The sequence below is a fragment of the Triturus cristatus genome, chromosome 12, assembly GCF_964204655.1.
Source record: "Triturus cristatus chromosome 12, aTriCri1.1, whole genome shotgun sequence".
Classification (NCBI taxonomy): Eukaryota; Metazoa; Chordata; class Amphibia; order Caudata; family Salamandridae; genus Triturus; species Triturus cristatus.
In genome coordinates this window covers 857571810-857585736 of record NC_140595.1, presented here as the reverse complement: position 1 = coordinate 857585736, position 13927 = coordinate 857571810, and the positions used below count along the sequence as shown (strand labels likewise).

Genomic DNA, 13927 nt, shown 5'->3' with positions numbered 1-13927 from the left:
ATCCTACTCACTCATGAAAAATTCACACTTAAATTTACTCACTTACACAATTATCCAACAACACCTCATTTATTCAAACACATAGTAACTCATCGTTAATATGTTAAGAAAAGCACCATCACAATTATACACTCATTCATATAGTTACTCTCACAATCACTGACTCTTACACATACTTATTTATATACACCAACTCTCACATACAATGCCTTTTATTTTTTTACTTTGTTGAAGATGTACAACTAAAACATATATTCACTCACCAACACACAAACAAATACACTCAGTCACCCAAACACCTGTTTCCACATGCACTCTTAAACCCATACACCTAGTCAATCAACCATTCACACATCTATGCATAGAGTTACACGCACCCCATCCAACCACACACAAACTCAGTGGCTCATACAAATACTCACCCAACTAATCAATAACTAATATACACACTCATGTAGTTAGTGACCAACTGATGCAGCATGTTATACAACAACAGAGACAGTGCTGCACACATTCACATAGTTTAGTTACTAATCCATGTATTAAGTGAGACACTTTTAATTACTCACTTAAAAAGACAGTCAGACAGCTACTAAATCCTCCATCCAGATAGTTATATATCCACTCAATCTTCAATACAGATTGGTATATATATAATACATATTTACATTTCAAACTAAACTACATTCAGTGGATGATGTCATCAGTGATGTCATTTGAGATGTCATCAGTGATGTCACTGACCATGTCATGAATGATTCAATATGTGACATCATCAGCAGTGCATTGCGGGCGTGTAAGTTATAGTTAGCAGAACTAACTATAAAGGAGGAATTTCTATGGTTTTGTATAAGTGAAATGGGCAGCTAACTATAACACCCCTGAAACCTATGTTTTTTTTATGTGAATATATATATATATATATATATATATATATATATATATATATATATATATATATATATATATATATATTACCTACTGTTAGTCGCCAGTAGGTAGTTATAGTTAGGACCCATTTTCCATAGGAAATCCGCAAAATTAGATTAGGAATAACGTTGGCACCGCTTGACGAATCTTTGCGCAATTTTGCAAACATTTGGTCAGCTCAGGTCTGCTCCTATCCTGAAAATTTCACAGTGATTCGTCAAGCGGGAGCCGAGAAAAAAGGGGGGCCCCAAAACGCATTTTCCCCATGCATTTTCCCATAGGACCTGTTGACGCAGCTACAGCCCGAACTGCTGAACGGAAGTACACCAAATTTGGAAAAGAGGTAGTCCTCAGTTCAGACTCGTGCCTTTTGCTTAAATGGTGTAAATCCGTTCAGTAGTTCCTGAGAAAATTAGATTAAAAAAGATAGATATATCTGGGCCGAGCCTAACCACACATCTCATCGTGAGATCTGATTGGCTGCCAGTACTTCATCCAAGAAGTGTTGGCAGCCATCTTGGGACCAATATACATGATAGCACCTCATTCAAAAGCATTGCAGTTAATAGAAGGTTTTAAGACTTTAGTTACATTATAAATCATTTGTTGATGGTACCATACTCATTTTAGGAATTGTGGTGTGTTCTAAGGTGATTTTACCATGTGAAAAAGCCTTCTGCTGGGATATCATGAATCATGTTTGAGAGAAAACAATTTTCTCATGCTTTTCCCACAGAGGTTTGGAAGGTGATCTATAAGCTAACTGAGAGCATATTTTCTGTAAATTCACATTATCTTTCTCAGTCGTGTGAGAATAAAGTCTGACATTCTCAGTAAAACATGTACATCCAACAAGGGCAGAGACTGTCAGTTGATTCCTTTGTGTTCTACTGCAGCTTCCCAGAGTGTTCTAAAGAACAACAAGAGCGCTAACAGTGCAACTTATGACAAACGTATGGCACACCTGAAGCCATCTTGGTTGGAATAAAGTGGTAATTCTTAAAACATTTAATTCAAAAAGGAACAAAATGAGGGGGTTCATTTTGCCATAGAAAGTATGATTAGTGCTGCAGAAAGAAAAATTAAGGCACATTTTGAGTGACTTCTCAAATCCTCTTCTATTTCATTAAAAAGTTCTGACATGCAGACTGAAACATGCACTTTCAATACCAGCAGCAGACTTCCCTGGTGAGCAGTAGCTTTACTACAGTGATCTAATAAGCAACTAGAGTGCTAACATTCTGAATTTATGGCAAATTTGTGACACATCTGAATGCCTTCTTGATGGAATCAAAGTAAAAAACTGAAAGTATTTCCTACTGAGGAGACTGTGGTAAATGAGGAAATTAGGAAACATCATAACAAATAAGTCTCCCAAAATGGCCACCAGAGACAAAAGAGCCCAGATGTAGCCCAAGTATAGCCCAATGACAGAATGTCCCAGAGTGTTCTAACGAACAACTAGAGCGCTAACAGTCTTACTTATGACAAAAGTATGGCACACCTGAAGCCATCTTGAATGGAATAAAGTGGTAACACTTAAAATATTTAATTTACAAAGGAACACAATGGGGGGATTCATTTTGCCATAGAAATTATGATTAGTGCTGCAGAAAGAAAAATTAGGGCACATTTTGACTTCTCAAATCCTCTTCTATGTCATAAAAAAATGTCTCACATGCAGACTGAAACATGCACTTTGAATACCAGCAGCAGACTTCCCTGGTGAGCAGTAGCTTAACTACAGTGATCTAATGAGCAACTAGAGTGCTAACATTCAGAATTTATGGCAAATGTGTGACACATCTGAATGCCTTCTTGATGGAACCAAGTAAAAAACTGAAAGTATTTCCTACTGAGGAGACTGCAGTAAATGAGGAAATTAGGAAACTTCATAACAAATAAATCTCCCAAGATGGCCACAAGAGACTAAAGAGCCCAAATGTAGCCCAAATATCACCCAGATGTAGCCCAAGTATAGCCCAATGACAGAATGTCCCAGAGTGTTCTAACGAACAACTAGAGCGCTAACAGTCTTACTTATGACAAAAGTATGGCACAACTGAAGCCATCTTGATTGGAATAAAGTGGTAACACTTAAAACATTTAATTTACAAAGGAACACAATGAGGGAATTCATTTTGCCATAGAAATTATGATTCGTTCTGCAGAAAGAAAGGGCACTTTTTGACTTCTCAAATCCTCTTCTATTTCATAAACAAATTCTGACATGCAAACTGAAACATGCACTTTGAATACCAGCAGCAGACTTCCCTGGTGAGTAGTAGTTTTACTACAGTGATCTAATGAGCAACTAGAGTGCTAACATTCAGAATTTATAGCAAATGTGTGACACATCTGAATGCCTTCTTGATGGAATCAAAGTAAAAAACTGAAAGTATTTCCTAGTGAGGAGACTGCAGTAAATGAGGAAATTAGGAAACTTCATAACAAATAAATCTCCCAAGATGGCCACCAGACACAAAAGAGCCTAAATGCAGCACAAATATCACCCAGATGTAGCCCATATGTAGCCCAATGACAGAAGTGTGCAAAACACTTATTTTTTGTGTATTTGCAGTTTTATATAGTGCAGACTTGTGAGGTATTGGAATACTTTGCATGAGCATCACACAAGATCAAATTCATTTTGGTTGTAGACATGAGGAGATTAAGTGATTTGACCACAATCACAGAATGTTGAGCTGAAGCAGAAACTCCAACCTGGTTCCCCAGTTGCAAAGTCTGCAGCTCTGGAAGTAACACCACATCCTCTCGCCAAGGTGCAACATTTAATCAAGTGGTCAACTGGATCAAAAAACATAAAGATTACAAATAATTTAAAAGTTCTTTGTCGCTATTTGAAAATTCAGAAAATATGTCCTCATTTTAGTTTTTTAGAGCACTAACCATAATTTTTATGCAAATAAGACCCTCTCATATATTTAATTTCTAAAGGAAATGCTGTAGGTATTACAGTTTTGATTACATCAAGATGACGTCAGGCGTTCCACACTTTTGTAATAAATATAGAATGTTAGCAATCTAGTTGTTCATTGGAATACTGTTGAGAGGCAGAGGCCAGGGGCACGGACTCTGAAAATTGAAGGCAGGTAGGAGAGTGCAGAGGCAACAATTTGACCACACTGGGCAGGCAGGAAGGGCAGTGGCAGCACAACAGACTATGGAGGGCAGTGGAAAGGGTGGCAGGGGCAACAAACCAACAATACAGGACTGGCAATAGAGGCTGTGGCAATATAATAGACCATTGTGGGCAGAAGGAAGAGGCAGTGGTAGTACAACCATACATGCCAACAGACCCATTTCAGCCAGGAAACGTCCAATGTTTTTAAGCTCAAATGGGCTTTATTTGATCTGTCTCCTGTCTACAATCTCCTCTTTTTCAATGTAACTCAAAGGGGAAAATCAATACCCCAGTTTTTTTTCAAAATCTCCCTCTTACCAAGTTCAAAATGTTCGTAAGTATGGTACATTGAATCATGGTAGGCAGGAGGAATTGGGGTAGGGACATGGACTCGGATAACAGAGGACAGGAGGGACATGGAGCGGTGCACCAAACTGACCCTACAGGGCAGGCATCAGGGTTTGCAGCAGGACAATACACCACACAGCGCATGCGGGACGGGAGTGCAGCATAACAATCCATAGAAAGCAATAGGGAGGGGACAGGACCATGCACATGGACAACAGAGAACAGATGGGAAAGAGGCAATGGTAGCTAGCTGACCATAATGGACAGACAGGAGAGAAAGCTGCAGCATAACAGACCATAAAGGGCAGGAGGGACGGATCAGGGGCATTGCAATGGAACAGACAAGCCAGGAGGGAGGGAATAGGGATCTGCACATGGAAACAGAGGGCTGGGGGCAAGGGGGCACGGCAGGAGCAGCAAGATGACCATGGAGGCCAGGCAGGATGGGTACTAGAAACAAGACACACCATGGAGAGCAACAGTGAGACTATGATGGCATACACACACACCATGGAGGGAAGGTGGGAGGGGGTCAGGGGCAGCTAGCTGACCACACAGGGGAGGTGGGAGGGGCCATGGCAGCACAGAAGACCATGCATGGCAAGCGGAAGGGTTAGTGGCAGCACAATGGCTATGATGGGCAAGAAGGAGGGTGCAGGGGCATGCACAAAGGACCATGGAGGATAGAAGGGAGGGTCAGGACCTGTGCACAGACAAGAAAGTTCAGGGGAAGGGGCCTCACAACAGACCACGCGGGGCAGGCAGGAGGAGCAGTTGCAGCACAACAGACCAGGGAGGGCAGAGGGGTGTGGCAGTAAAATGGACCATGGAGGACAGGAGGAAGGGGGTAGGGGCATGGCATGTGGACAGGCAGGGTGGAGGTGGCAGGAGGCTTGTCCATGGATTCAGACAACAGAGGATAATGAGGAGGTGGATGGGGCAGCAAGCTAACTGTTCAGAGAAGGTGGGTATTAGGAACTTTATTGTTTTTAAAATGTGTGTCTGTGCGACCTACTTAAAATATGAACAAGTATGCAGCATAATCTCACTTTTATTCAGGTAGAAGAGGACGTTTGTGACTGTGACTCCGGGCTTACTTGGCAGAAACACCCCCTGACCCTCCACCCCATCGCAAAATGTAATGCCCGTGAAAAGGGTAGGTGGACGCAGTGTTATATAGAACATAGTCCTGAGAGCACGATTGAAAATGAAAACTAGATGTAGTATATGGTATAAACTATGCACCAAAAAGTGTGATATAAGATGAACCGGGGCGTGAAATATAATATGCAATACATTGTGCGCAATGACAGATTCATTGGAGAGTGCGAGATAGCACAGGCACTAGCGCGTGCTATGCGATATGCGCCTTGGAGTGTAATATGCACAGGGCAGTGGTGTGTAACATAACTAGTCTCTAAAGTTGTAATATAAAATATGTGCTGGGGAGTGTAACGTTGCATATGCACTGTGACAAAGATATGGATCCCAGATTGTAATATGTATAGCATAGCGCTGTGCGTTATAACATACACATCGAGGAAGGCACGTTAGATGGGGCAATATAACCCATGCGAAGGCAAGTGTGACCTGACATATTCACGGGGTGATGTTAGAGTGCACATGGGCTAGAGAGTGTCATAGCATACGCCCTAGTTGGTGGAATACAACACAGAGGTGTGTGGCACTTGGCGGGCACTGGTGGGTGTAACACAGCATTGGGCTCAGCCAGGAGCACGCTGTGACTCTCAAGTGAGGTTCATCTCCTTTCCAGAGAGTAAAATAAAAAGTATTACACATCCGGTGGTGGATGTGTGTTTTATTAACCGTGAGTGGGGTTTCTTGCATAGTTTGGTCGAATTTTTGTCGAATCCCCTTTGAATGGCTTGGTGTGCGTGTATATTAAATGTGCCCGTCAATAGCTACCCAAGTTTGTATAAATAAACGACAAGGGTGTCTACTTGGAGAGTACCCACCGGCGGGGGCGCCGGGATTAGGCACGGTAGGGCGTCAGACACGTCAGAGCTTCACTAGCGGTGTAAATACATTCCATGTGGATTCATTCTATGCATAGTCGCCTTTTAATGAATATCATGCAAATCGTCATGGTGATAGGTACATACGGTTTGTCCAGCATGTCCTAGGTGTTTCTATAAATATATATTTTGTTAAAATAATAAAAAAACAAAGGCCGGCCCCGGGGGATGGGGTCCCCGGAGCCATAAGTGGCCTGAGGAGGGGGGCAACGCAGCCCCCTCCTAAAGAATTTAAATTAAAAAAAGTCCATGACCCGGGGGTTGGGGTCCCTGGGGCCGATTAAGGCCTTGGGAGAGCCAAATTTATTTTTTTCAACAAAAAAAAAGTAGGGTGCAGGCTCTGGGGTCCCCAGGGCCAGTAAATTAGAAAAAGAAGGGGGGCCACACAGCCCTCCTTCTTAAAAAAATAAAATAAATTAAAGACCGGCATCGCACTGGAGGCCACGCCCCCTCCTTGCAGCACTCTGCAAACACGCCCCCTGGCCAGTTGTAAGTTGGGGAATTAATTCCCCTTCAATACTGAGGGTCCCTGAGGGCCAACTAGCCCAACAGGCATCTCCAGTGTGTGCCAGGGAGCTGCGTTGCAAACAGGTGTTCTGAGGCCACGCCCATTTTTACACCTCTATGCAACGCAGCTCTGTGGGGCTTACTGGAGGTACCTAGTGGGCTAGTTTGACCCTAGGGACCCTTAGGATTCAAGGGGACTTAATCTCTCAACTTAGAACGGCCACAGGGCGCGTTTAAGCAGTGGTGAAGGGAGGGGACGTGGCCTGAGGTGACGTGTGCAAACACGCCCTGTGGTGCGTTTTAAGTTGGGGAAATAATTCCCTTTCAATCCTGAGGGACCCTGGGGGCCAACTAGCCCACCAGGTGCTTCCAGTAAGTGCCACTGCTCTGCGTTGCAGAGAGGTGGTGCAGGCGTGCCCCTTTTTATACCTCTCTGCAATAGCGCTTACTGGACGTACCTATTGGGCTATTTTGCCCCTAGGGATCCTCAGGATTCAAGGGGACTTAATCTCCCAACTTAAAAAACGGCCACAGGGCATGTTTACACAGTGGGGAAGGAAGGGGACGGGGCCTGAGGTGACGTGTGCAAACATGCCCTATGGCGTGTTTTAAGTTGGGGAAATAATTCCCCTTCAATCCTGAGGGCCCCTGGGGGCTAACTAGCCCACCAGGTGCTTCCAGTAAGCGCCACTGAGCTGCGTAGCAGAGAGGTGGTCCAGGCCGTACCACTTTTTACACCTCTCTGCAACCCAGCTCTGTGGCGCTTACTGGAGGTACCTAGTGGGCTAGTTGGACCCTAGGGAGCCTCAGGATTCAAATGAACTTAATCTCCCAACTAAAAACGTCCACAGGGCGTGTTTACACAGTGGTGAAGGGAGGGGACGGGGCCTGAGTTAACGTGTGCAAACACGCCCTGTGGCGCGTTTTAAGTTGGGGAAATAATTCCCCTTCAATCCTGAGGGACCCTGGGGGCCAACTAGCCCACCAGGTGCTTCCAGTAAGCGCCACTGTGCTGCGTTGCAGAGAGGTGGTCTAGGCCATGCCCCTTTTTACATCTCACTGCAACGCAGCTCTGTGGCGCATACTGGAGGTACCTAGTGGGCTAGTTGGACCCTAGGGACCCTCAGGATTCAAATGAACTTAATCTCCCAACTAAAAACGCCCACAAGGCGTGTTTACACAGTGGTGAAGGGAGGGGACGGTGCCCGAGTTAACGTCTGCAAACAAGCCCTGTGGCGCGTTTTAAGTTGGGGAAATAATTCCCCTTCAATCCTGAGGGACCCTGGGGGCCAACTAGCCCACCAGGTGCTTCCAGTAAGCACCACTCCGCTGCGTTGCAGAGAGGTGGTCTAGGCCGTGCCCCTTTCTACATCTCTCTGCAACGCAGCTCTGTGGCGCTTACTGGAGGTACCTAGTGGTATAGTTGGACCCTAGGGACCCTCAGGATTCAAGGGGACTTAATCTCCCAACTTAAAACGGCCACAGGGCGTGTTTACACAGTGGGGAAGTGAGGGGACGGGGCCTGAGGTGACGTGTGCAAACACGCCCTGTGGCGCGTTTTAAGAGGTAGTTTTAATCCCCTGCCCTATTATATACTAGGGGCTTACAGAGGAGGTCATGCTGATCACAGGGGGACCCCAACGCATAGTGTTCCCTAGTGTATGTAGGTGTTTTCACTGTATTCTGAGTGTCTTTTAACATAGCACTGGCTCTAGGACTGGTTAGTCAGACTCAGTTACCACCAGTATCCGTCTGAAAAAGTTGAGGGTACAGGATGATTTTGCAACAAGGCTTCTTTTTGCTCTTCTATTTGTTCTTTCTGCACGTTATCCTTCTTCATGGACTTTTCTTCGTCTTTGAGGACTTCTGTTGCTTCGTTCTGCATTTCTTTTTTTTCTTTCTGTGCGTTTTTTCTTCTTTCTTCACATGTCCTATCTCTGTAGGCATAGATAGAAATTAGCATTTAAAAAACCTTTGAAATTCACTGAAAAAACCATAGGTTTCAGGCACGTTATAGTTAGGAATTAGCAATTAAAAAACCTTAGAAATTCACTGAAAAAACCATAGGTTTCAGGGGCGTTCTAGTTATCTGGACTTTTCACTCTTACAAAACCATTGAAATTCCCCCGTTATAGTTAGTTCAGCTAACTATAACTCGTGCGCCCGCAATGCACTGCTGATGACGTCACATATTATATCACTCATGATGACATGGTCAGTGACATCACTGATGACATCACTGATGACATCTCAAATGACATCACTAATGACATCACTGATGACATCACCCTTGTGATAGAGTGGCAGACCTCCTCTTCCCCTAATATAACCTTTGATACACACATTAAAAAATAGAAACTACAATGTTTAAAACAATGGACATACCAATACCAGTTACAACAACCTATTCAGTAATTCTAAGATCCACATACACATCCACTCATTCACCAACAGTCCTATACAGTCACTCGTACATGTAATCACTCGTCATATGTACTCACACACCTATACATCCTGTTACACAACGCCACTCATCCATAGAGTTACTCACACACACAGTCACTCATGCTAATAAAGAATCAAACACCCATTTACTTGCATATACAGTTATACACACACCACCACACTTACTTCTACAGAAACTTACACATACTTAGTATTTTAAACAATCACTTATAGAAACACAACTTATTCATACAGGAACTCTTTCAATCTCTCACTCTCACATATACTCACTTATATACACCAATGAGACAGTCTATCTCTCACTAACACACCCATGCACACACTCATCCACCCATACAGTCCTGCACACATGCTATCTTCAACAAATACAAACAGTGAGTCACTCATTCATTCACCTATGCACTAAGTAATACCCCCCACCGAACCATACAGACACTTAGACACTCATACTGATACTCAAAAAACCAACTAATAACCTATATAAACACTCATGTAGCTACTCACCAACCCATGCAGCCACTTATACACAAAGTGAGAGACTGATACAGATATTTACACATTTAAACATTACTCACTAAGCCATGAATTCACTAAGATACACTTAATCAGTCAGTTATACAATCAATTTTTCAAAAACAAATCATCCATTTAGACACTTATATACCCATTTATTCTTCCATCGACCTTGAGATATACATATATAAAACATATTTAATTTACAGAAAAACAGAAATTTACTGGATGATGTCATCAGTGATGTCATTTGAGATGTCATCAGTGATGTCATGAGTGATGTCACTGACCATGTCATGAGTGATGTAATATGTGACGTCATCAGCAGTGCATTGCGGGCGCGCGAGTTATAGTTAGCTGAACTAACTATAACGGGGGAATTTCTATGGTTTTGTACGAGTGAAAAGTCCAGCTAACTATAACACCCCTGAAACCTATGGTTTTTTCAGTGAATTTCTAAGGTTTTTTAAATGCTAATTCCTAACTATAACGTACCTGAAACCTATGGTTTTTTCAGTGAATATATATATATATATGTATATATTACTCCACTCATATATTTACTGTGATGTGTGTATATATATATATACATTTCTGTTCTAGGCAAATAGAGAAGTAGTTAGGAATAGTAAATCTGCGCTTCCCTCAATGAACTTACCTTTCAATATTTTGTCCATCAATATTCTCTCCCCGATTGTACCACAATATTCTAGGTGGCGATAGTCAGCAGTACAATCCCAGTACAATCCCAGTATACAATTCCAGTAAAATCCCAGCACAATATCATTACTATTCCATTACTATCCCAGAGCTATCAAAGTGCAATCCCACTGTCTTGAGGATCGTCACTGGTGACCATCGTTGGTCCCTGGGGGCCGGTTCCAACCCAGAATGTAAATACGTGTGATGAATTGATGTAGATCCAGTCTTTATGTCAATCATTTTGAGCATCTGTGGTTATCCCAAAGGCTCTCCTGGCCTTTTTGGCCCAACATAGGGCAACCGTGTAATACACACTTGTCAGAGTGCCATTGCAAATCGACAACTCACCTTGAACTCTGCTTGAGTACCGCTCAGTTGTGTTTGAAACCAGTCATAGACTGCAAGAGTCTGTGCAATGCCCTGTTCTCTCGTGTCTTTCAGATTTGTGACCAGGGCTTTCCGCTATGTGCAAGCTGTGGCTTTTGCGGTTAACGAGATCAACCAAAGCCCTTCCATCCTTCCCAACATCACCCTGGGCTTCAGGGTTCACGACTCCTGCTACGATGAGACCAAGGCCACTATGTTGGCAATGTGCCTCCTGCCGGGGCGCGAAGAACCAGTGCCCAACTTCCAGTGCAGGTCACACTCACCTCTCGCCGCTGTCATTGGAGATGTGTATTCCTCTGTAACGCTGGCAGTCGCAAGAATCCTGGGCCTTCACCAGTACCCACAGGTAAGGAACGAAGTGTAGAACAAGTGGGACAGGTGTCTGTACTTTCATAAAATGAGGTGCTGGATGGGCATGGTGCAGTGTGAACAGTCCATTTTGGGAACAGGTTGGCAAGGGAAACATCCTTTACTCCGCAGTCAGAACTTCAACCTGCCTTTACAACACAATCACTTCCATGACGTTACCACATGTTCCTTTAACCTGCAAGTCATTACAACGACTTGCTTTAGGGAGCGCGTTGTTGGACTGGTACTTGCTTTTAAATCCAGCACCCTCCCTACTGTTGCGTAGACTTGAATTGGAAAAGTAATTTGTACTATTTCAAAGTCCAGCCCCCTCCCCCCAAAAGGCATTGCGTTGTAAAGGCATGATGGGTAAATTCATGCAGGGTTCCGTAATACAACGGGTTTGTGAATTTCAGTGGCTTTTCACATTCCTTATTACATCCAGGGTACAGGATGGTGTCTGACACACTGATTGGGTGAAACACATCTTCCTGAAAGCAGGATATGGAAGAGGTCTGTCTCATTAGAGGAAGTATAAAGTATTATCCTTCTGTCACAATGGGCACATTTAAATGCAGCAGGTGTTAGTAATTTCTCTTGTCAGGTTTCAGTCGGCAGGAGTACCATGTCCATCACACTCTCAGTCTGACCGCCCTATTCACGGTTGAGAAGAGTGTCAGCTTTCAGTCAATGCAGCCCTCGTAGACTGATTTGCGAACAGGGATGCAATTTATGATGCAAATTATGCACTGAGAGGCCACATCGCCAATTTCCCATTTGAGGTGATTGAAAAACAATCTGCTTTGTAAATAATATTTAGCCAGTTCACTCTTTGCTACCCCTTGCAATTGGCTAGGCATGTATGGATGGTGGCCTGCAAGGGACAGGAGACCTGCAGCCTAAGGTCAGTATTCTAAAAAAGTTAAAAAAAAATGTTTCCTGTTCGAGGAGATCTCAGCGGGAACGCACAGTGCAACCCAAGCCACACCTGCCCCCTGGATGCAATCTGACTTGATTGACCTTGTCTGAAACAGATACCAACACAGCCCAGGTGTCGGCATCTGATCCATGGGTTCTGAGTACAGTGATACAATCACAACCACAAACTACAATCCACACCCGCAGCCACCAACCACAACTGCAACCTCAACCCCAAACTACAACCACAATCACGACCACAACCACAAACCTCTAAGACATCCCACATCGACTCTCAATTAGAATCGGGAATCCTTGTTTGTGCCCCCTAGCGACTATTGGGAGTCCAGGGCTTGAAAGATATGCCAAGTGAGCCTTCCAGGCTGCAGAGTCCAGCAGAGCTGATTGAGACATATAAGCGGAGTACAACACTGTAGCCTCATCGCTCATACTGGGTCTGGTGGCTTAGTGGACTAATGCATTCACTGTAGGGGCCTGTGTTCGACCTCATGGACACAGGTTAAAATCCTGGCGAGTTCACTCAGCCTTTCATCCTTCTGAGGACAATAAAATGAGTACCATTAACTTAGGTAACAATAAACATCTGCTATTAGCACCAAGATACCCTTCTGGGTGAATGTGCGCTTTACACATACATGTTATGTTATAGTTTACCCCTAATGTACTGAAACACACATAGTAACAGCCTCTACAAATACGCATGATATTTTGCATATTGCACGGAACACAAAGTCAGAGGCTTGGACAGGGCCGTAGAGGGCACCGGGCATTTTCATGGTGGGCTGGAAAGGAGGGAGCCAGTTTTTAAACCGTGGGGGCCGGTTTTGTTACTAGGGGTTGTTTTTGCAGCAGGCATATCAGCCCCCAGTAACTAAAGTGGCGGCGGTGTTTCACACTAGCACCCCCCCCCGGGGCCAGAGCTTCTCAGTAGGTCCCACCCTCCCCCCAGGGCGGGTCGAGTGGAATTGCCAGGGCTGGTTTCTGTTCAAAGTCCGGCCTTGAACTTGGTGCTATTAAGGGTGATGACAACAATACCAAGGCCATGTTCTGGACATCACTAGGTTATACCAGCCCAAACAGAAGTCTGACAACACATGAGGTTATGTGAAGTAACAGAAGAAAACAAAGGAGGGAGTGGAGAGTCGGTGTTCTACACGAACACCTGGGGTGGATTCAGCCTCCCCTTACATTTATTAATAAACAAAAAGATCCACCCAAGGAAGATTGCAATCAATTAAGTTAGATAATGGGTCAAGTGTGTGCCCTACTTTGGTGGGAAATGCAAAAAACAAATGATAGACAGAATGCAGAACAATGTCATACATTCACCCCAGTACAGAGATCTGGGCCTAAATCCATCGTTTTTATCCTCACCATGCCGTTCCAGCTTGAACCCAACCATATGCAAATCAGTCTTGACCCTGTGCCTCATGGGTACAGTCCAGCCCGAACTGCCAAGCCAGGTCCTCCCTGGACTGGAAACAAGCATCCTAGGACCGGTTTCGGGGTATCACCCCTCTTCAGCCAGGATAGCTTGATTCCAGTGGCATGGAGAGCATGAGACCCACGTCTGGGCATACCCTTCCCACTCGGGGTGACAAATGCA

General features: G+C 44.1%; 1 protein-coding gene across 1 annotated transcript in view; it reads left to right on the top strand.

The window, feature by feature from the left end:
• The window catches only part of LOC146783109 (extracellular calcium-sensing receptor-like), a 195374-nt gene that overhangs the window by 51510 nt on the left and 129937 nt on the right, over nucleotides 1–13927 (top strand). Inside the window, exon 2 of the mRNA XM_085637300.1 lies at nucleotides 11089–11380. Coding sequence (XP_085493426.1) covers nucleotides 11089–11380 — 292 coding nt within the window. The remainder of the gene's footprint in view (nucleotides 1–11088; nucleotides 11381–13927) is intronic.